The following is a 24,041-nucleotide window of genomic DNA, read 5'->3' on the forward strand; positions in this document are numbered from 1 at the left end:
CACGAATTTTAAAAGTTCTTATTAATAAAATCAAACCCGAGGCCAGTTATTGGGGTCAATGCTGGTAGATCAGAAGATCAGAGAGACAGAACAAGCCACAGCTATCTCACCTTGCCAGTTCCTCAGCTGGTCCTGTTTCCTCAGACTGGAAGCTTCTGAGTCCTCATCCCAAAGGCTCTCAGCTGAACTGCTGCTAGAAGTCTGAATGCTTAACCAGGCCAAATGCCTAACCAGCCAAATGCTTCTAGTTTCTGGTCTCCACACCTTATATATCTTTCTGTTCTTGCCATCACTCCCTGGGATTAAAGGCTGCTTTCTGGGATTAAAGGCGTGAGTCACCATGCCTGGCTGTTTCCAATGCGGCCTTGAACTCACAGAGATCCAGAGGGATTTCTGTCTCTGGAATGCTAAGATTAAAGGTGTGAGTGCCACCATTTCCTAGCCTCTGTATCTAGTGGCTGTCTGTTCTCTGACGCCAGGTAAGTTTATTAGGATGCACAATATTTTGGGGAATACAATACCACCACATCTGCTTACTACGCAGGGCACTAGGAGCCCTTGGAGAAGAAAAGGAAATACACACTGTAGGAACGCCGGCAATGGATGCCAGACTAAGCTCACTGTCTTATTACAACAGGTTGTTAGTGCCGCTAGCTGGGGACTCCCAGTGTCTCACAGGATCCCAGTGGATAGTCAGCATCTGTTACCTCTTGGGGACAAGGATTTGTAGCAAGTTGTACACCCTAAGAGACAGGGTCTGGGGCTCTAGATTCCCATACTTTCTCTAATTCACTCAAGTATTTTATAGACAAATGCAATATAACCTAAAAACGTAAGACACAAGGGCCACAGTTTCAACAACCCACATGTAAGTTTAAGATGTCGTTGCACTTGGCTTGAACAGCGATGGGAGAAATTCAACCTGAGCTCAGCCAATGACAGAAACAATGATGAGCACGCCAATAGGCGTGATCAGTCTGACTCTGCAACAGTAAAAGCAGCCTTGCAGAAGGGCCCGAGTGCCAACCTGACTGTTGTCTACAGGGTCTCTCTGCGCAGCCCTGGCAGTCCTGGAAATCACTCTGTAGTCAAGACTGGCCTTGAACTCCTTGAAATCTGCCTGCTTCTGCCTCCCAGGTGCCGAGATTAAAGTCATGTGCCACCACCTGCACCCAGCTCCATGGCCTTTTTTTAAAAAAGAGAAACTGACAAGTGAATCCTAAAAACTCCACAGAAACAGAAAGAACCTCAAATAGCCAAATAACTTCTGAAAAGCAGAACAGACTTATACCACCAGGGATTTATACTACCAGACTTCAGGATGTGCTGAGCTATGGTAATGAGCGTGTGATGCTAAGGTCAGTGCAGGCAGCAGCACAGACTGGTTGACCAGCCAGGACGCGCTGCACAGCAAGGGATTTCCAACAGCTGCTAGGTGGCTATATGGAAAAATGGAAACTCCTCGGCCAACAGTCCTGGACAGCCACACTGCCACACACACTGAGGAGCCTGGAGCCTTACTGTCCGCCATCCACAATGTCTCTAAACACAAGACCTACAGCTGTGGAACTAACAGGAGCAATCAAAGAAACTGCAGTGGCCTGGGCTTGGAAAAGATCCCTTAACTGTTGGAAAGCCTGCTGCTTAAGGTTGCAATGCATCATGTCCAGACAGCTCTCTAAGCTCAGCACAAAATGGAAGACCCCTGCCCCCCTCCCCCCAGCAGGGCTTCCTACTCTCTGCCTGACCTTCTTTGGAAGCTGTTCCTGAGCTTGGATGCCTGACTTATCTTTTTTTTTTTTTTTTTTTAAGATTTATTTATTTTTTATGTGCATTGGTGTTTGCCTGCATGTGAGGATGTCAGGATCCTGCACGTGAGGATGGAACTGGAGTTACAGACAGTTGTGAGCTGCCATGTGGATGCTGGGGATTGAACTTGCGTCCTCTGGAAGAACAGCTACTGCTCTTAACCGCTGGGCCATCTTTCCAGCCCCTGACGTATCTTAAGTGAACCTTTGACACAGCTCCCTGCAAATGCTTTCCCCCACCACCCATGTGATAATTAGGTGTTGTGCTCCCATCTGGATGATGGGACCGTGCTGCCGAATGCAAATAAAGCATACTATGAGCACCCTTAGGTGACGTCACAGCTGCTGCCCCTGTCCCCTCACTCCCTGGAATGAATTGAGCGGTCTAACTGGAGCTGACTTCAGAGGGTCTTTCTGTCCCACTCACAGCAGTCTGAGCCCTGCTCCTCACCATTTCTGCTCCCTCTTCCCTCGTGAGCTGGTGGCCAACGACCCCAGAGGAAGGAGGAGACCCATAACCAACCATCAGCAGCATCTAGAAAAAATGAAATACATACCATTTCTTGGTCTCTTCACCACAGAAGACTTCCTGGGAAGATTTAACCCTTTAGTACTAATCACTTGTTTAAGGCCCACGGTACTTGACTTTTCCGTCAACCCAGGAGCGTGGGAAACACCATTCACCTCAAGTCGAGGACAATAATTCCTGTGCCAAATGCTGTTGGCCACAGGTGACTTCTGACATGCTTTATCACTCCAGCTGTGACTTCTTGAGTGGATAGGCTAGAAAAGAACAAGGAGAAAGGTTACTTGCACAGGAGAAACGGCCATTTCCTACTGGACCTGCTTATAGTAATGTTCAATTACCGTTCAAAAGACAAGCTTTTGAGCCTGGCCTGGTGATGCAGGCCTGTGACCCCAGCTACTCAGGAGGCCGAGGCAGGAGGATCAGGCTACCTTGTGAGTTCAGGCCCAGTCTGGGTGACTCAGTGAGCAATGTCAAATTAAAAAGGTCTGAATGGTAGAGTGCTTGCCCCCAGGCTGAGGCCTGGAGGAAGTTGGGGAAAGGGGAGGTGAGGAAGAAAGGAAGAGAGGGAGGGAGGGTCCTAATGACATCTGTGCTCTAGGAACTTTTTCCTTTCCTCTGCTAACCTCACCCTTCTCCATTAAACATGTATTATCTTCCTAGGTCTGTCTTCTCACCGGCTCACTTCTAAGACATAAAACCCAATCTTCCTAAAAGAGCAACACGGTGAGGCCAGTGAAAGTGTCTGTCAGTCTGCACATCACCTCAGCAATAATCCCACGGCACATGAACACTTCCACAGCCTTCAAACAGCACCGGACCGCAGAGGCATGTGCTCAAAGCAGTCACCCACCTTACTTAGACATCCGTTCACTTTTAATTAGTTATTTGAGGTAAGACAGGCTCTCCCATAGTCTAGGCTGGTTGAACTGATCCTCATGCCTCAGCCTCCCACGTGCTGGGACTACCACCAGCAGTCCCCAAGCCTGGACAGAAACTTGTTGTACTCAAACCACAATGATCTAGTTTTGAAAGAACTAGCTTGTATCAGACTTACTTGGTACCACGCTGAGAAAGCAAAGGTGCTTTGGCATCACTGAGACTTGCATAAAACTTCTGAGAAAGGGTTTAAACATGAACAGGAAGAGATGGTGCAAACTACCAGGACACAGCGTCGTAGTAAAGAATACATATAAAGAAGACGGCAGTGAAGAGTTCAGACACATGGCAGGGTGCTCATTAAATATTTGCTAATTTATGAATGAGCCTAAACAGCTTGTATTCAAGGGTCATGTTTTGGGTTTTCAGTAATGCTAAGTGCCACAGAGTCTGAATGGTGTAAAATGAGAAACAAGACACCGAATGGATCATATAGTTATAACAAATACTTGTCTTAAAAATATCACCTAGTCCCTTTTTAGTTGTAAAAACCTAATACATCTACATTTTTAAACATAATTTCTCTATAATTAAGTTAATCATTCTTTAAAAGTAATTAGCTACAAGTGGTGGCACACACCTTTAATTCCAGCAAACGGGACAGAGGCAGGCGGATCTCTGTGAGTTTGAGGCCAGCCTGGTCTGCATAGTGAGTTTCAGGACAGCCAAGACTTCATAGTGAGAATCTGTCTTAAAACAAAACAAAAAGACAAGATTTCACTATATAGTCCAGGCTAACCTTGAATGGCAATTCTCCCATCTCAGGGTCCCAAATCCTGGGGCTACAGATGCCTGCCACCCCAGGTGGAGTTGTTTTCCATGTACACTCTGCATAGCACTGAGTACCAAAATACTTCACAGCTGCTGAGCAAAGAAAGCCTTGCTTCAAAGTCCTTGAGTCAAAACTAAAAGGTGCTTTTATATAGCAGTTCTTAAAATGTTACCATAGTGTCTGGACTGTAGTCGTCAATCTGCTCGAAGGTATTTATATCTCTGTTTCCAAGTGCTATTTGCAGAGCTACGGAATCCTCAACATACCTGGGTTGGTAAGGTTAAGGAGAATGTCCTTACAAACAAGCAATCAAATCATACTACACTAAGGAATGAAAATGCTGTCCATTACTACAGAGAATCTTCAAGGTTTATGATGTACATAGATCCCACCTACTGTTCACATCAGCATCACTGATAACAGGGAGGGTAGCTGGCCTGTGTCCCTGCAGGAGCTGCCCATCTTCTTGAAGGGAAGCCCAAGTCAATTCCTCCCTTTCCAGAGATGTGGGGAAAGTCCTGGCCACTACCTAAGTGATTGAGAATTCTGCAGCTGCCTGAGTACTGGTGACCAGCAACCCTCCTGAGGAATCAGGCCTGCCCTAGCGGCTCTCAGGTGACACTTTTGATGCGCCTGTTAAGAGCAGGTGACCTGGTGCCAGTGTGGTTAATTCCATTGGAGCAATCAGTCGCTACACAGATGAGCCTTGGGTTCACATTCAGAAACTTAACTTTTCACTAACACGGTTTTTTGGAGTTGAGTAAAATGTGATAATCTGCACCATAAAATATAAGACCAATTTCCAAGTTTTTCTTTCTTTTTTCACTAAAGTCTCACTAAAAATATTGTGCTGCTACCAACAACGTTAACAGAGTAAGTGAAAAATTCAAGCACGTGGCTCAGAAAGGATACTGCCCAGCGTAACTCAGGGTTTCGGGGTTAACGTCATCTTCATAGGCATTCAGAGGGACCAGCTTCCTTTGGATGGGGTCGAACACTAGCTGGTAGAGGAAAGTATTGTTGGCTCGGATAAATCCTGTGATGTAATCCTCCGGCACCGTTATATTCATCTTGAGATAATGCCCAATTTTCTTGATAACCTAACAATGGATATAAAAATATTTCACGTAAAGCTGAAGAGGGGGGGAGTATGTCGATCCCACACCTGATACTGCAGACCGAGAGGAAAAAATCAACTGCTTTTATCTACGCCAAAAAAACTCTGAACAGAAAACACAGCCACACCACATCCCTCAAAACTCTGGTCTCATAACCAGCTTTGCACTGTTCATCCAAAATGCAAAATATCCAGCTTATGGAAAGTGTACAGATCTAGAAATACTTTTTAAAGTCCTTTCAGTAACTGGTGCCCAGAACTGGGACCCTTAGAGGTAAGTAAGAACGAACAGGACTTCACCTAAGGGTTTCTAAAGCCTCCTGGGTAAGAGCTAGACCAGGCAAAATAGAGGTGAAAAGAAAGAACTGAAAAACTTTGAGAAGTCATGGGCCATATTGAGTCTAATGAAAGAAGACTCTTTGTAAACATAATGCAGCATAGTTTAAAGAAAAAGGGAATTAAAGTTAATACTTCACAAATGATTGTTTCCTTACAATTTACATAGCAATGTAGTTCTTGGTTCCTAAGTCAGAGAACCTTAGATTTGGAAATCTGGGATAGAGTAGGAAAGGATATTCAAGCCTGAGACAAAAAAAATGGGCCAGAAATTATACTAACTGAAACTTTTTCTTTTTGGAATATTCTTAGACAAGCTTTGGATACTAATAAGCCTCAAGAAATAGGTACTTCACTGTTCCCCTATGGTGGTCCCTATTAGACATATGTTCTAGACCACCACTTTTTCATCTCACTTCATAGGATGCCCTCAACACAAAAAGTAGTAACTCATAATACTAATCTGATGGGAGGAGAAGGAAATCCTTACATTCTACATAAAATTAGTGTTAATGTTTCTTTGTATGGACATACTGAGAGACCTCCTATGTGTTTTCCCACCAAAACAAGAAGTGTGCCAGCAGGATGTATACATCTTTTGTCTGGATATTTACTTGCTGATTCTCCTAGTATACTTGGACAACAAGACATCTGGGCTCTTAAGTTTCATTCTATTGGCTCACCTTTAGTAACACCTATGTGAACTTACGAGTCACCACCTCCTGACACTCGTCGTAAGAAAGGGACAGGATTTGGGAACACATTAGCAGGACTACAGGGTGTCCTTATTGGTATAGCTGTGTTTTTCCTAATCAAGGAGCTGCTATTCCAATTCTCACACCTTTACAAATTCAAAAGCAAACAATAAACCTGATAACTAAGGAGTTCAAGGCCATTCTTGGCTACACAGCAAGTTCAAGGGCAGTCTGATATTTTAAAAAACCTTGTCCCAAAACAATTTTAATGGAGGGTGGATTGTGATGGTGCAGAATGGGGTAAGAGTGCTGGCTTTGTGATTTCTGTTAACATGAAAGAGCTTTTTGTTTAGTTCAAATGAATTAATACTCAAATTTTTGTTTAAATTTCTAATTCAGTATATTGAGAGCTATAATCCACATAATCAAAAATTATTACCATACAAAACTTTTCAACGTATAAAGATCCTTAGACCAGATGCCTGAGAACTACTCCCAAGTACTAGGATCCAGGAGTCAAGAGTTCTCATGTCCAGTCACCTTTTCCCTTTAGTAACACTCACAGGCCCGAGATTAATATTTAAAACCCATTTTGAACTCCCTCTATCATTCGACTGCTCCTTCATAAAGTGAAGGTCCCTCCTACCTTAACGATATCCGGGTTATTGGCCAGCCTCAGTACTTTGCAGGCCTTTGCTAAGCCAATCCCACGCAGGGAGGAGAGGTAGTCACAGCCTGACAGGATACACATGTACCGGAACTTCTCCTCCGTGAACACGTCCCCAAGCTGCTTGCACATGCCCAGCCGTGCCTGATCCACTTCCAGCCCGTTTCCAAACTGGTCCATTTTTAAAATCACCTTCACAGAGGAAAACGATCAGTACCTAGAAAGGCCACTTTACTAACGTTAAGTCATCACAATAATTCTAAGGAATCATTCTTGCTCCAAAACACAAGTTCTCTTCTTACCTTCTTTTACATACTAAAGTGGCCAACCTTTTATTATTGTTATTGGGGCAATATATGCTTATTGCAGGAAATTTTAAAAACCTGAAATTGTCCATGCCCCATTTATCAGTCACCCAGTGTTAAGATTCCAATGAGCATCCTCTTGGCAATCTAAGAAGATGCATATACATATTATATCTGTTATCAAAAGGTAACTACCTATGGTTTTATATCTTTTTTTTTTAAAGATTTATTTATTTATTATGTATACAGTGTTCTGTCTGCATATACACCTGCAGGCCAGAAGAGGGCACCAGATCTCATTACGGATGGTTGTGAGCCACCATGTGGTTGCTGGGAATTGAACTCAGGACCTCTGGAAGAACAGCCAGTGCTCTTAACCACTGAGCCATCTCTCCAGCCCGGTTTTATATCTTAATTCCGCCTTTAATGGATCATTATAAAGTTTACCATTAAATTGGTCTATACATAATTTCTAAATAACTGAATAATATCCTTGTCATGGACAAGTTTGTTTACCAAACCTAATTAAAAAAAAAAAAAAAAAAAGTAAGGCATGTGCTATTAATATTAAAAAGTAAAACTAGCCAGGCTGGGGAGGAAAGAGAACTCGGAGTTCAAGGCCTGCCCAGGTTATAGAGTTGAGTCCAAACCCAGGCTGGGCAGCTTAGTGAGACCCAGTCACAGAGTACAGAGTAAAGAGTGCTTGTCTATCAGTCAGAGGTTCAACCCCATACACAACCACATACACAAAACATCAACCAAAAGACAAGCTAAACACTGAAGAACCCACAAGCTGGGGCATAGCTTAGTGGTAGACACTTGCCTAGCATGCATAAAGCCCTGGGTTTATTACTAGAACCCCCAAAAGCAAACCAAACCCAAACTGAAATGACAAAACAATACACAGATATGAAGTGGCATAAACGGGTACTCCAGGTGAGAAAGTCTTTGGCTTCTCAACACACACAACTCTCCCCCACACAGCATCGTGGGTAGCAGCTGCAGTTCAATACCTTCTTACAGCCGAATGCCAGGAGGTCAGAGTCCTCCGTGATGACAGCTTGCACAATTCCAGCTTTGTTAAGGTAGGCCAACTGAGCATCAGCTTCATAGGGAGCCACTAGGCAGTCCACTCCCAGGGCCCGAGCAGCCTGTGAGAGACCACAGTGAGCTTGCAGCATGGTATCAGAATGGCACGGCGTCCCCAGCCTGCCTAAACACACACACACACACACACACACACACACACACACACACACACACACACACGCCAGTAATACTTTCCAAAAACCGTGCCCTTTGAAGTAGAATCTTTCTACTTTTAGTTGTAATGTTTTACACTGTTTTGTTTTAACCAGTGTATAGGCTTGGGTGGCAGCTCGCGGGCCACACAATTCTGAAGACCTTAGTTCTGATCCTGGAACCCATAAAAGATGAGGACAACGGAGCCTATAGGTAATTCCAGCACCACCACAGCAAAGAGAGAGGTGAGAAAAGAGGATTCCTGGAAGCTGGCAGGTGGCATACACACTGATCAATCACAAAGGCCTTGCCTCGAATGAGGTCAGAAAGGGAGGACCGACAGCCAGTGTTGTCCTCTGACCGCCCCATGCGATCTGTGGTATGTGCATGCACATGTGCACGTATACACGTACGTATACACATACACATACACACACACACACACACCCCTAAAAAAAATTAATTTATAAATTTGAAGAAATCCTGCTATAAATTTGGTAGTGGTGGTAAGTCTGTAAGTTGCTGTATTCATTATATCAAATTACAAAACGTTTCTACCTTAAGAGCTGTTACATTCTGGAAGTACAGATACTGGTTTGGACGGTCCATGCACGTTCCTGTAAAGACTACAGTCTGCCTTGGCAGGAGGCAGGCCTGTCTACACAGTTCTGGGAAACTGCAGACCCTCCTCGCTGTAGGTAACGTCAGGGGAAACACATCCCTCTGCCTTTCTCCTTTCTCCCTTGCCTACCAAGCTTCCCTGTGCACCACTCCTTGTGTCTGAGACTTCTCCTCTGCTGTACACAGAAGTCTCTTCAGGGGGCAACAGAGAGCACGTGTTTTCTGTAGACCTCATTCTCTCCTATATTCCCCTTGCTCTCCAACTCAAGCCATAACCAACGGTCAAGAGACAAAGAACCTCGAGAGAAGCCTCAGGGTGCTTTTTGAGCTCAGAACAGACAGCAGGACAGCTTGATGCACAGAGCTGACCTAGAAGCAGGAAAGTGGGGGCTGAGCCTAAGATCTGGGTGAGGGGTGCTTAGAAGCTCTTCAGCAGGGGCAGTTACAGGGGTTCTGCGGGGCTCCTCCATCAGCGAGTCAGCGAGACACATCTCTGGCCATCATTCACAAAAGAACGCGAGTTAGGGGTTAAACACAGGCTCCACCGCAGTGGGGTCAGAAACAAGCCCCCGGGACCCTGTCCCTTGCATCTCTGCACACACCATCCAAGGCGGAGCATTTGTTCCCTGGCTTTGCTGTTTCCCGCTAACGCATCTCTGCACACACCATCCAAGGCGGAGCATTTGTTCCCTGGCTTTGCTGTTTCTCGCTAACTCACTTTTATTACTTTGTGGGCCATGGCGTGTGTGATGTTGACAGAGCGAGTGAAGCAGTCTCGGGCTTCTGACACTTTGCCCTCTCGAAGGAGCTGCTTCCCTTTAAGAAGGTTGCTTTGTCGTCTCCTGAAAGGGAAGAACATGACGAAACATAAATACTTACAAGCAGAATCAAGACACGGTAATAAAACTGTAATTATAGCAATTTCGCTAGGATGAAAGAGTTGAATACATTTAAAGCTGCACAATTCCACATCAGATCTGCTGGCATATCAGCCCAGACAAAAGGAAATGAGGTGTTTTTTTTTTCTTTGAGAATGGGTATCATACAGCTCAGGCTAGCCTCATACTTACTAAGCAGAAGATGGCCCAAAACTCCAGACCCTTGTGCCTCTACCTCCCACGTACTGGGATTACAGGCAGCTTCACTACTCTAGCTGAGCAAGTGATTAATAATGCATGCAACATGCCTGAGAAAAGACTTTCCCACAGCAATGTTTCATGTTGAAAAGCAATTATTTTTAAATGTGTAACAATCTAACACAAACAGAACATTTAAGGGAATCTGTTCATGTACTATGCTGTAGAGAAAAATCAAGATTTTAGAAATGTGGTATCATATGTCCAGAAGCATCTGGCCTCAGCGCAGTTGAGCCAGATGTTAAGTATGGAGTCAACTTACTCTCTTCGAGATCTTTCCACTTCCTTTTTCGAAGGTAAGGTACATCCATCAAAGACAAGAATAGGCTTGACCCCATGAGACAGCAGCATATTAACAAACTTCATACAATATCCTACATACCTATGGGAAGGAAAAAGAGAATGCATTTACAGGCTTTGAATCTCTTAATTTTATTTATTTATTGCTTTATTTAAGACCAGATGGCAGGATTGTGAAGAAGGATTTGTTTATTGATGCTAAACTTGCCAAAGGAAACAGTTAGACGGTTCAAATCCCACTGCAAGTACTTACGGGGTACGTGGTGGTTAGTATTTGACTCTCTAGGTCAGTGGTAACCTATGGGTCACAACCCCACTGGGGGATTGAATGACCCTTTCATAGGGGTCGCCTAGGACCATCGGATATATCAGATATTTACATTATGATTCATAACAGTAGCAAAATTACAGTTCAGAAGGAAGTAGCAATAAAAATAATGTTATGGTTGGGGGTCAGCACAACATGAGGAACTGTATGGAAAGGCTGCAGCATTAGGAAGGTTGAGAACCACTGCTTTAGGACACTCTCAATTGTGGATGAGAAGGCTTTGACATCCTTCAATTTTCATATTTTATTGTTGTTCCAAATATTTTTTATTCTTCTATTAAAAAAATTGACTTGAAATATCTCAAATCTATTGAAAAGTTTTAAGAATACAACACTTGATTCTCCCACAATACCTTATCATACCCAAGAGACATGACAGTATTTTCTACAATGCACCCTACGTGAAATTTCATCCAATAGTGCCAATAATGTCTCTTAGAACCAGTGATACCCCGGTTAATGTTGAACAACATGGTGCTCGGGTGTCTCATTTTCATAATATTCTGCAGCAACAGATAAGCCCCACCAACTCTCAGCCAGAATGCTAAGTGGGTAGAGATGCTGGACACTCAGCTTCTGAGGGAGGACCCCAGCGGCACTTAAGCTAAGCTTCCGAATCAAATGTAGTCACTTCTGTGTCCACTTGCTGCATTCTTTTTTTTTTTTTTTTTTTTTTTTTGGTTTTTTCGAGACAGGGTTTCTCTGTGTAGCTTTGCGCCTTTCCTGGAACTCACTTGGTAGTCCAGGCTGGCCTCGAACTCACAGAGATCCGCCTGGCTCTGCCTCCCGAGTGCTGGGATTAAAGGCGTGCGCCACCACCGCCCGGCCACTTGCTGCATTCTTTGCTGTGGCCTGTAGCTAGAGTTTTCCTGCCTGGCCCACAGTCAGGACAAATCTCTGTCACCCGCCAGTCCCACAGCAGCTCAGAGCCGACCAAGTAAACACAGAGACTTATATTGCTTATAAACTGTATGACCGTGGCAGGCTTCTTGCTAACTGTTCTTATAGCTTAAATTAATCCATTTCCATTAATCTATACTTTGCCACATGGCTCATGGCTTACCGGCATCTTCACATGCTGTTTGTCATCATGGGGGCTGACAGTGTCTCTCTGACTCAGCCTTCCACTTCCCAGTTTTATTCTCCTCCTTGTCCCGCCTATACTTCCTGCCTAGCCAATGGCCAATCAGTGTTTTATTTATTGACTAATCAGCAACACACTTGACATACAGACCATCCCACAGCAGTGGCCAGCATCAAGGGCACCACACCGGAGAACAGCGGCTACAGCTCAATTAGACATCCAAGGGCAGATGAAAGCACACCAGGACTAGTAATGTTTTAAAGCAAATTTGCACCTCTCTCTAACTAGAAAGCACAAGGCATCAGGTACACTCACTCATTTTTACTTCCAAGTCAGCACATGCTGAAGTCAATCTCTACAATAACACTAAGTGTTTATAATTAGCGTAGTAAAAATTCCAAATTGGTGACCATTTATTTCTGGCTAATACTGCTGCCCCTGGTAGGATGAAAAAGTAAAGCAATTAATTATACCAAATATGACTTCTAAGTTGTCAGGGGAAATTTTAAATCCATAGCAGATATTAAGCATTTTAGTTTCATCAATATTTAATGAGGGCCTGTCATAGGCTGGGCCCTGTGGATTTCATCTCTCACTTTTCTAACAATAAAGGATATTGCCTGTATTTTAAAAATTCTTCCAATTAATCACAAATTTGAATCAAAGGTTGGAGAGAGGGCTCAGTGATAAAAAATGGTTGCTCTTTCACTGACTGCTCCTCCAGGACCTTGGTTCAATTCCCAGCATCCACAACTGCCTGTAACTCTAGCTTCAAGGGATCCAATGCCCTCTTCTGGTCTCCTCAGGCACCAGATACACAAGTGATACACAGACATACAGGAAGACAAAACACCAATACATATTAAAAAAAAAAAAAAAAAAAGATATCCCAAACTAGACACTAAGTTTTCTTGGCTATGGAACTATTTAAATACTCAAAGAAAGCCAGTTGTGGTAGTTTTAATGAGAATGGCCCCCACATTTGAATACTTGGTCACAGGGCAGACTGGATGACAACAGGCCCCAGCATTTTTGGCCAGAACATATTGTCCCTTTGCCTCATTTTGCTAACGGAGATTAGTAGTGTGTTGTGGGAAAACATCATGGATTCTGAAAGCATTGTTAAAAAGTTTACCTAGGGTAGAAACAAAGGCTTCTCTTAAGCAAAGAATAAAGGAGATACTATTTGATCTTTGCCTGTCCATATTGGGCTGACTTCTTACCAAGAACAAAAGTCAGGTCTATACCACAGAAGGAAGTCTGGCAACATTCTAAATACCTGTCCTTAACAAATGTTAGTGTTTATTAAAACAATGACCAGAAAAAGAAAAATTTTTAAAAAGGCACCCAGATGCTGGGACTATAGCACAGTTCACAGAGTGCTTGCTTAGCATGCATAAAGCCCCGGGCTGTTCCTAGAATGACATGAAACTGGGCATGGGTGGCGCAAGCCTGTAATCACAGCACACAGTAGGATTCCTCCTCCAGGAAGGAGGAGCAGAAGAAGTCCAAGGCCATCCTTGGCTATAACAAGTTCCAGGCCTGTCTGAAATACCTGAAGACCATCTCAAAACACAAAAAGCACCAACTGATTCTACTTCTTAAACAAACTACCACACACCCCGAACTTACCTATCTGTTGGTTCCCCTTTGGCTAGCTTTTCAGCACAGGCAATAGCTCCTTTGTGAAGCCAACAGTAGGTATCCACAGCTACTGCCTGTCCTTTGTACTTCTTCACATTGATGGGCTCTGAAGCCTCCTTGATGAACTGAAGCAGTCCCTGAATCCCCATGGTGCCAAGTTAACTACACGAAACGCAGGAAAAGGGGAGACAGCAGTATTACAGCAAAGCTTATTTACCAAGAAGTTTCAAAAAAATAAACCCAGCCTGGAACCCAGTACAGAAACTAACAGTTAGCTGATAACTAGCCTTGTCCCTGCCAACTTCTGTAGCTCAGAATTTCATTCACCACCAACACTAACAACCTGAACACCACTGGGTAGTTTCTTGGTGGTTATTCTTTCCAAAATGATTTCATACTTAGAATCCTAACATGGGCTCTCATCTCTTAACACAGTGGGCATATTGAAGGCATTAAAACTTTAATTGGAAGCTTACAGAACTGTGCACACTGTGGCATTATATTCACCCCTACAAAAAGGCATTAAAGGGCCACATCCAAAGCTGCAGGGGAGAAATTCAAAAGTTGGGAGAAAGAGACATTCCAAGTGAAAGGTAATGGGAATCATGGAAATGGATCTGGACTTTTACATGACATCAATCCAACACCATCAGAATGTAATACTCCAAACAATAATAAGTAATAATAATAATAAATAAATAATAAATCATGGTGGAGTCTAGGGACAATTTCATCAGACTTACTTCATGAAGGCTGTACTAAAGCCCCTTGCACAGAAATCCTGGCGCTATCAGCCCTTTCAAAGCAACTAATCCTCCCCACTCCAATCCTAGCAGATGCTTGGCATTTCCCAGTACAAGTATCTCTAGATCACATTTTTATTTGTGTTGGGTGTGTGTGTGCAATCAGTGTGTGTACATGCATGTAGAGGTCAGAGCAAGGCATTGGGTGTCCTCCTCTATTGCTCTCTGCCTATTCCCTTGAGGCAGGGTTTGTTACTGAACCAGCCCAATGAGTTCTTGTGATCCACTATCTCTGCCTCCCAATGCTGGGGTGCTACTGGCATTCACAGTCACATGGGGTTTTAACAGGGGTGCTGGGGATTCTAAGTCAGGTCCTCATGTTTGCAAAAGCAAGTGCTCTTACCCACTGAGCCATCTCCCCAGAATTTATCTTTTTAGGGTATTATGTATGTGTGTTGGAGTTTATTTGTTTATTTTTGGTTTTTCGAGACAGGGTTTCTCTATGTAGCTTTGGAGCATGTCCTGGAACTCACTCTGTAGACCAAGCTGGCCTGGAACTCACAGAGATCCACCTGCCTCTGCCTCCCGAGTGCTGGGATTAAAGGCGTGCACCACCACCGCCTGGTTTGTGTTGGAGTTTAAATGAGAGCCTTGTTTGAACTGCTTATGCTAGCCTAGTTGGAACTCTAGCTGAGCTTTCTGGGATTCCCCATCTGTGGCCTCTCTTCTCTCAGCACTGGGATTACACGGACAGCTCGTCAGACTCAAGACCATGTTTTTACTACAGGATAAGAAGCCAGCGGTGCCTCGTTGACACCATATGAAAACAGCAAGGCTCTTGTCCTGAACCTTGAGGTTCTTAGACCTTTAATGCACTCCCAGTAAATATGATTCCCTAGACGGGGCATGACTTCTGAATTTTAAACATCAGGCAATTTGGATGCAGGTGGGCCTCCAGCCACGATTTGTGTAATCCACAAATGTGTCTACTACCTTTAAAGGCAATGTCTCCTAAACATGTGTTCGTGCATGCTGAAGGAAAAAAGGACATAATTACATTTCATGAAACTTGGTTAAGTTTCTTCTAGGCTAAGTAAAACTCGAGTAAATATTTCCTCTTTAGCACAGGAGTGACTGAACGCCATATGGCACACCAACCCCAGGAGATCGCCGGTGGCACCCGAGGTAACAGCAGCCGCGGCTTCACCGTAGTCCTGTCTCCCGGGAATGAACAGGCATGGCCCGCAAGCCCATTCCAGGCGCTGCGGTTCCTCAAACCTGCATATGAAAGGAAACATACAAAGGAAACTCGTCGCTAGAGACGAGTGGACGTATGGACACACTCGTCAGCCCGCACCTGCGGAAAAACGGGAGTCGTGGCGCCCAGGGCACTCTCCACGCTCGCATTCTCTTCCCGGATCCCGCGCCGAGGAGGGAGGACGCGTGGATCGGAGCCGCGGGGACCTCACTTTCCTCCTCACAGCCCGCTCCCCTTGCGACCGCCTGCCGCCCGTGTAAGGGATCACTCACCAGGGGACAGCAAGCCGCGCTGCTGCAAGCGCAGCCGGGGACCTTTCAATTTGCGCGGGATCGCGAGGCCCCGCCCAGCGGACATGACGTCACACGTGTCCTGAGCCTCCGCCTCCAGGTCTCTGTGACCCCGCCTTCCTCTCATCCGGGTCTTGAGCCCTTCCTCTCATTGGGGCTCCACCTCCAATGGCCAATGGCAGCTCGAACCCGATGGAGCTGGACCCAGAAGGGACCGCTCATGCATGGGGTGTGTTTGGGGCGGGGGTGGGTGGGGGTGGGAGGGCGCGAGAACTGGCGCTCCGGAAGTTGCGTTCCTGTTCTCGCCGGTGCTGATGGGAGTTGTAGTTCTCGCTTGATGCGCACGCCATCACAGCCACGTACAGGGGCTCTAAAGAACGTCCAACTTGGGGTCAAAATTGTTTTGTTGTTTTAAACCTGGGAAAAGAGCCCAGATGGAATTAGTCGCTTAGTCCCAGGCCAACCCCACGATCTTTCGTCTCTCTGAAATGTCCTCACCTCTGTGAAAATTAAAGTTGAGTTTACTACAAGGCTTTCATATTGCATTTATCTGCTCTTATCTACTTTATCCAGTATCTGGCTTCATCCCTGACACGAGCTGGGAAAATGTTATCTTTATGACTAAACAACAAAATGGGCCCTATGGTTCACAGATATTAAAGGTATCTTGCATTTGGGTGGCTGTCTTGGGCCCCATTTCCTAATGTTATCAAGGAAAGAAAACCCCTCTAGTCACTTCCTCTTTGACTTCTAAAACTCACTAATTTTAGAAGTCACACAGCTGGACCGTGCATAATTTACTCTCCCACTGTCTTTCCCATAGCAGACACCTCTGACTGAGGCCATCTAAGTATGGTATAAGAATCTTCCCCACCTATATCCTTTGGAGAAAGTTTTTCCCTCTTGCCCTTCAGGAAAAGGTACCATTTGCAATCCTCCATGCTCTCTGGGGACTTTAATATCCTAACAATTAAGGGACGAATTAACTATTCCTGGGGAAAGGAACTCAAAAGACACATGTTGAGATTTTCTTTTGGGTTACATTACAGAACCCCAAACACCATTAATATACAGATAGATAGCAGCAGCTTGTGCACCGGTAAAACAGACCACTGAAGATTTGTAATCACCAGGTGTCCCTCCCATATACCCTCCCACAAGTCCATAGATACACTGTCTGGAGCCCCAGGGAAACTGGTCTTTGCTGGGGGAACTACTCCATCTTTGGTTTGCTTGCTTTCCAAGTAAACCGTTTTCCTTGCCCAAATAACTTACTTGTAAGTCATTGGACTTTTTGAATGGAGCAGGGAATGTGGGTTTACAGTTATAGGAAATTCCCAGATCTGGCTAATGTTCCCTTTTCTTTGGAATATGTGGTAAATCTGTGTGTGCGTGTGTGTGTGTGTGTGTGTGTGTGTGTGTGTGTGCGCGCGCGCGCATGTATGGAGTGAAACTTTAGCCATACTGGGGCCCTTTAGTTCTATCTAGATAGAAGCCCACTTTGGGTAGGCAAAGATGAATTCTTGAAGTGCATCTCAACCCTTCCTTCTATTCCTCTTTCTTTGACTGTTATCATCTGTGGAGCTGCCCCAAGAGGTGGCTTCTAGTGCTCCACTTCAGTGAATACCTCAGGTAGCAGGACACATGTTACAGCCCTTGTGTAGACCTAGGAAGCCAGAATTCCTCAGGCCTTGGCTGCAGCTGGCCTTGCAGCTTATAGGCAGGCACAATATTGGTATTTCTCAGCCCTTGACAGTGCTAGTGATACAGGAAAACAACACTAGTAGGTTTCCCTTTAGGACCTTTGACCTTCCCCGGCATGGGATTTTGACCAAATTTATAGTCCCAGCAGTGAATTCTCTTCTGGGGAGCAAGCCTCAAACCCAACCAGAGTTCAGGTGGTTACCCCTACACCAGTCATGCCAATACTGCACTAGTGGGCACATTTCCCTGGCAGTTCAGTATTTTAGGAAGCAGGGTCCAGTGCTGGGTACGACCACTGATAGTTTTTCTCCAGTAGGCTACATAGCACCTTCTGGTGCTCTGAAAGCTAAGCATCAGGGAGGTTTCCTGGTCAGTTCTAGATTGATTTGTCTATCGACATCCTGTAACCGAAGTGTGTAGTGTCTTTAGCAATAGAATCTTACCATCTGGTTATGGTGGACAACCCAGCATTGCCCGGTGCTTCAGAACTGTGGGTGCAGTTTGTCTAGCTGCTTCAAGCTCCCACTGCTGTGCCTTCCCCCATTGTAATGTACTGTAGCCTCAAACTCTGAAATAAAAGAAACACTTTCTCCCTTAAGTTGTTTGATTCATCAGAAAATTTTATCAGAGCAATAGGAAAAGTAACTAAAACATGCGTTCTTAAATGCCAGCAGAGATGTACAGACCATGCATTTTTTTTCAGCTTGAGCACAGTTCTGTTATTTTTCATTTCTTGATGTCTTCTTTGAATTGGATGTTAGTTTGACAGCATGCAAACTTCCTGAGGTGACTCTACCCTGACACTTATCATCTCCCATTCTAGTTGACTTTGTCTCTCTATATTCTAAAAATCCTTTCAAGCACAATCAGTAGATTTTTATGATCTAAACAAACAAACAAACAAACAAACAAACAAACAAAACAGCAACAGATACGTTTGATAGAATTTATGTGAAGATAAAAACAAGTATAATTAAATTTAATATTCATTGTAATTTAACATATAAATTTTAAAATGCATAATTAAAATAATGCATATTTTATGGCTCATAGAAGCAAAAGGATAGTATTGAATGTGTTAAGAAACCTACATATGTGTGTGAATGGAGGAGGAAAAGAATGGGAATCAAGAATGGAAATATTGCGCCTAGAGAGATGGCCCAACAGTTTAAAACTGGCTGCTTTTCCAGAGGACCTGGGTTCAGTTCCCAGAATCCACATTGTGGCTCACAACTGTCTGTGACTTCGGTTCCAGGGGGTCCTGATGCCTTTTCTGATCCACCAGGCACCAGGCATCCACGAGGTGTACAGGCATACATGCAGGAGAAACACCCATACACAGAAAATAATAATTTGAAAAATCAGGATATCCTGGGGCTAGAGAAATGTCTCAGTAGTTAAGAAGAGGGTGTAGTGTTTTCACAGAGGACCTGAGTTCAGTTCTAGCACTAACAATAGGTGGCTCACAGCCACCTGTATTTCCAGCTCCAGGGGATCCAACTCTCCTGGTCTCTGTGGACACCATGCTCTCATGGGTGCACACAAATGCAAACACACATACAATTAAAAATAGAATAATTTGTTTTATAAAGCAGGATAGCCTAAGAAAGTCCTGTAACTCTATCCCGAGGAAGCTGAGGCATCAGCAGCATGAGTTTGAGATCATCCTGGTCTACATAGTGAGACCTCATTCAGAAAAAGAGGTCTTAACAACCTAAGGGGGGCCGGGCGGTGGTGGCGCTGGCCGGGCGGTGGTGGCGCACGCCTTTAATCCCAGCACTCGGGAGGCAGAGCCAGGTGGATCTCTGTGAGTTTGAGGCCAGCCTGGGCTACCAAGTGAGTTGCAGGAAAGGCGCAAAACTACACAGAGAAACCCTGTCTCGAAAAACCAAAAAAAAAACCAAACAAACAAAAAAAACAAAAAAAACAACAACAACAACAAAAAAACCAAACAACCTAAGGGGAAAAAACAGACAAAGAATCCAAAGCGGGATCTACAAAATAAGTGGAACTAATGAGCAAATACACATTTCTACTTCTTAGTATCAACTTAGGTCAATTTAGTATTCATAGAAATAAAATGTAAGAGAAGGTTGTGATAATATTTATATAATTCATACAGTGAAAATGGTTTTACAATAATATCACGGATTTGGAGGGAATACTGAAAGGCACTCTTCTAAAGTGCTGGTGATTTAAGTAGATAATCCTTTCCCAAAGGACAATCTGGCAGTGCATACAAAGAATATAAAAGAAAAAACATAATAAAGCGTTTCAATTCTTCAATTATTCTTCAAGGAATTGATCCTAAAAAGACTGCTGGATTAGAGGCTAAAGATGTAAGTGTGCCCATCATTTACAATAAAAATACAAACAGTCAAAGTATCCAACAGCAGGTGGAAAGTTAAATCAGTGTGACCCACCCATAATGAAGGAATATAAAATATGACATTAGTGCATATGAATGCCCAGGAAATCATGACATAGAAGAAGCCCCACATACTTTATTTACATACAGAGAAAATAAGACTTAATATTAGATATCTCTAAATAGTATGGCAGCCGGGCGGTGGTGGAGCATGCATGCCTTTAGTCCCAGCACTCGAGAGGCAGAGCCAAGTGGATCTCTGTGAGTTCAAGGCCAGTCTGGTCTACAGAGCGAGATCCAGGACAGGCACCAAAACTATACAAAGAAACCCTGTCTCAAAACAAACAAACAAACAAACAAACAAACAAAATAGTAGTATGGCTGGAGATTTTTTTAAATCCCTTCTTCATGGCCAAAGTTTTTTTTTCTTCATACATTTGTGTTTTTTAATTAATTAATTTATTTATTGTATGTATGTGTGTGATTGCTTCTCTCTCTCTCTGTCTCTCTGTCTCTGTGTGTGTGTGTGTGTGTGTGTGTGTGTGTGTGTGTGTGTGTGAGTGTAGGTCAGAGAACAGCTTGCTTAATCAGTTCTCTCTTCCCACTATCTGGATTCTGGGGATTGAATTCAGGGCTTGAGGCATGGTGGAAAGTATCCTTACCTGCTGAGCCATCTTGCCAGCTCACAGAAAATATATGAGTTTCTACTATAATTAGAAAATAGATACTAATTTAGAAGTAAATGGACATCTTGACTTGTGATGAATGAGTAATATGAGAAGGAAGGACATGACATTTGATCCAAGTGCAACCCTGCCTCGGATGACAAGAGCAATTGCTGGAAGCATTTCTGTGGATAGTGTTCTTCAGGAGCCAGAGCTTTACAAAATACACAGGAGGAGAAAAAAGTGGGTAGAGTCACCACTGCCACTGCTAAGGAACTATGGTGTACAAGCGAAACAGAAGCTGGGGACAGACTGTTCTGCCATGAAAGGTCACCCCAAAGTAAGGCGTCAGTGACAAAGACAGCCAGTGCCTTTTCAATCATGGAGGTATTTTATAGAAGCCATAGTCTCTACCCCAGGGATGATTTCTCAGTAGTTCTGATCATTTCTAGGAATCTCTATCCAGCATTCCACCAGTACAATTTACAGGTACTCCTGAGCAGCCAATGTCTAAGTCACTGCATCATTGGAAGAGCTACTGAAGATGGGTCACAAAGATAAAATGGCACCGAGAGAAAGGTATTTCTGTGTTGTGTAAATTCAGAAAGGTTTATATATGTTAGAGATTCTATACTGCCTTATCTGAATTGTGACATGGAAAATCTAATCTTGTGCCTAACAGACATACCATGTGGACAATAATTAAGTCTCCAAAGGACAGAAATAGCTCAGTGAGGATGGAGTAGCCGTTGATGGTGTGTAAAGCAAAGGAAAACAACTCCCAAAGAAGTCAGATAGCTAACGAACTCAGATTCAATTCTGGGGAAGAAACCAAAGTTATCAGCCCTGGCAGTGGCTGAGGTCTTATCAAGGACACTGGGCATCTTGAAGATGCAAGTGAGCAATGCCACCCTGTAGGAGGAAAAGAGATTGCTGGAAGAAAGGAGGGAAGAATGTCGCTGAAGTTTTCCTGTGTCCCACCCAGTCTGCAGCCACTCAGACCCAAGTAAACACACAGAGGCTTATATTGGCCATTAGCTCAGGCTAACTACTGACTAGCTCTTACACTTAAACTCCGCCCATTATTGTTAATCTCTATGTCGCCACATATTCTGTGGCTTTACCTGTGTGTCATTACATGCTGCTTTCTGGACGGTGGGCTGTCGTCTCCTCTCAGCCTTCCTCTTCCCTGCTTATCCCGTCTATACTTCCTGCCTGGCTACGGGCCAATCAGCATTTTATTAAACCAGTGTACAAAAGCAGGTTTCTGGGCTACACGCTGCTGGATGGAAGCGCAGACCCACTGCTTCCCAGAGTCAGCAGAGAGCATGGTTCTCCCAGAGCTGGTGGTAAACATAGTTCTGCCATGTTAGAAAGCTGAGGTGGGTGGAGCCAGCATCCAAAGCTGCCATTTCAGTCCTAGTAAATGCTGCAGTTTAAAACAGTAGATTCACAATAAGACAGATTCAGATAAAATAAGACTTTAAATGGTTTACAGTGTGTGTAAAAATGTATGTAGGCTTGGAAGAGAGAGGAAAATGAATACAGATAGTTATATAAAAGTTTTTAAAAATAAAGCCGTTTGGCCTATGACAAGGCAGCTTAAATGCAGGCGAGAAATTCAAAGAGAGAGACAGGAAGAATCAGGGAGAGACACCAGCAAGCCGCCCAAGGAGCAACATGTAATGGGACACAGGTAAAGCCACAGAACATGTAAGATATAAGAGCTAGCTAGCAAAAGGCTTGAGCCATGGCCATGCAGTTATAATTAATATAAGCCTCTGTGTGTCTACTTGGGGTATGTGAGTGAGAGAGATTTGTCCCAACCACTGGCAGGCCAGGACACAGGAAATCTTCCAGCTACAGAAGAAGGATAAGGAAGTGTGGCAGGGCTCCATGTGAGGTGTCCTTACTTGTCACAGGTTAAAACTTGATCATCGCCGGGCGGTGGTGGCGCACGCCTTTAATCCCAGCACTCGGGAGGCAGAGCCAGGCGGATCTCTGTGAGTTCGAGGCCAGCCTGGGCTACCAAGTGAGTTCCAGGAAAGGCGCAAAGCTACACAGAGAAACCCTGTCTCGGAAAAAAAAAAAAAAAAAAAAAAAAGGAAAAAAAAAAAACTTGATCATCACAAGTCAGTAGAATCGAGATGAAAAATATGCATCTCCTTATTGCAGAGATTTTTGAGAGCCAATGCATTTCATAAAATCACAGTTTTGTTGTTTTGTTTTTTATTTCTGAAATCACCTGGATCAGTGCAGCAACAAACTATTATGACTTAGTAAAATGTTTGAAAGCTAAATGAAACAAATGCTTTGAAAAAGAAACTCTGTTAATATGGGAAGTTGGTTAATAATGAAACATCTTTAAAAAAAAAAAAAAAGACCAGAAGAACATCTGGAGTTCAGAGGAAAAGACAGCACACCCTTCAAGGGCTGTGAGTCCCTTGTCTACATGGTTGATGGAGTGAAGTGTGATGGTACACTTGGTTGACCTGGTTGACCCTAGAAACGATCAGCACTGTAAGGAAACACTGTAAAGAAGAGCTCTCAGAAACATCTAGATTCTTGGACTAAGATCCACTCTACCCATCGGTCCACTCCCCGCCCCATTCCCCAAACTATTAATAAGTATTTTCCATGGACCAGTGTAGTTTTTTTCTCTTTGTGGGCCTGCCATCCAGCTCCCAAATAAATACATGGAGACTTGTGCTTACTTACAAATGCCTGGCCTTAGTTTGGCTTGTTTCTAGCCAGCTTTTCTTAAATTATCCCATCTACCTTATGTCTCTGGGCTTTTACCTTTCTCCATTCTATATGTCTTTCTTTACTTCTTACTGCATGGCTGGCTCTGTGGTTGTGTGGCTGTGTAGATGGCCTCTGGCATCCTCCTCTCCTCTCTCATTCCTCTCTCTTCTATTTATTCTCTCTGCCTGCCAGCCCCACCTAATTCTCTCTCCTGTCCTAGCTATTGGCCATTCATTTCTTGATTAGACCAATTAGGTGTTTTATACAGGCAAAGTAACACAGCTTTACAGAATTAAACAAATGCAATATAAAAGAATGCAACACATCTTGGCATTATTAAACAACTATTCCACAGTATAAACGAATGTAACACATCTTCAACTGATATTCCACAACAGACCAGGCTCTATAGGGCTTACCAATGTCATTGTTTCTCAGACCTCTGATGCCAAATTTGCCAGACATTTAGGGAAGTTTTTCTTTGAAGGGATGTGAAAAGAACCTTTCCTAGTCAACCTCATCCCATCCTGGGTCCCTGCCTTTCTGCCATACAGGTTTAATTATTTTCATAGTACTATGTTCCACTAGAAAGTGTAAACAGAATTTTGGTACTCTTTTTTATCACAATGTAGCTGATTGGCACTTTGAATCTCTCCCCACCCCTCTCTGGTCTCCGAGCATCTTAGGCAGGAGGACAATAAGCATCCTTCTGCTAATAATCCTTAGGGAGTATCTTGCTCACTGAAAG

General features: G+C 43.9%; 1 protein-coding gene across 1 annotated transcript in view; it reads right to left on the reverse strand.

Annotated features, from left to right (window-relative positions):
* Positions 1 to 15,536, reverse strand: part of Exo1 (exonuclease 1) — a 30,023-nt gene extending 14,487 nt beyond the window's left edge. Inside the window, exons 1-9 of the mRNA XM_059280338.1 lie at positions 15,321 to 15,536; positions 13,509 to 13,682; positions 10,427 to 10,546; positions 9,747 to 9,870; positions 8,179 to 8,316; positions 6,840 to 7,052; positions 4,958 to 5,145; positions 4,218 to 4,311; positions 2,366 to 2,591 (exon numbers count right to left, since the gene is read on the reverse strand). Coding sequence (XP_059136321.1) covers positions 2,366 to 2,591; positions 4,218 to 4,311; positions 4,958 to 5,145; positions 6,840 to 7,052; positions 8,179 to 8,316; positions 9,747 to 9,870; positions 10,427 to 10,546; positions 13,509 to 13,669 — 1,264 coding nt within the window. The 5' untranslated portion in view covers positions 13,670 to 13,682; positions 15,321 to 15,536. The remainder of the gene's footprint in view (positions 1 to 2,365; positions 2,592 to 4,217; positions 4,312 to 4,957; positions 5,146 to 6,839; positions 7,053 to 8,178; positions 8,317 to 9,746; positions 9,871 to 10,426; positions 10,547 to 13,508; positions 13,683 to 15,320) is intronic.
* Between the last annotated feature and the right edge of the window lie 8,505 nt (positions 15,537 to 24,041).

The sequence above is a fragment of the Peromyscus eremicus genome, chromosome 15, assembly GCF_949786415.1.
Source record: "Peromyscus eremicus chromosome 15, PerEre_H2_v1, whole genome shotgun sequence".
Classification (NCBI taxonomy): domain Eukaryota; kingdom Metazoa; phylum Chordata; class Mammalia; order Rodentia; family Cricetidae; genus Peromyscus; species Peromyscus eremicus.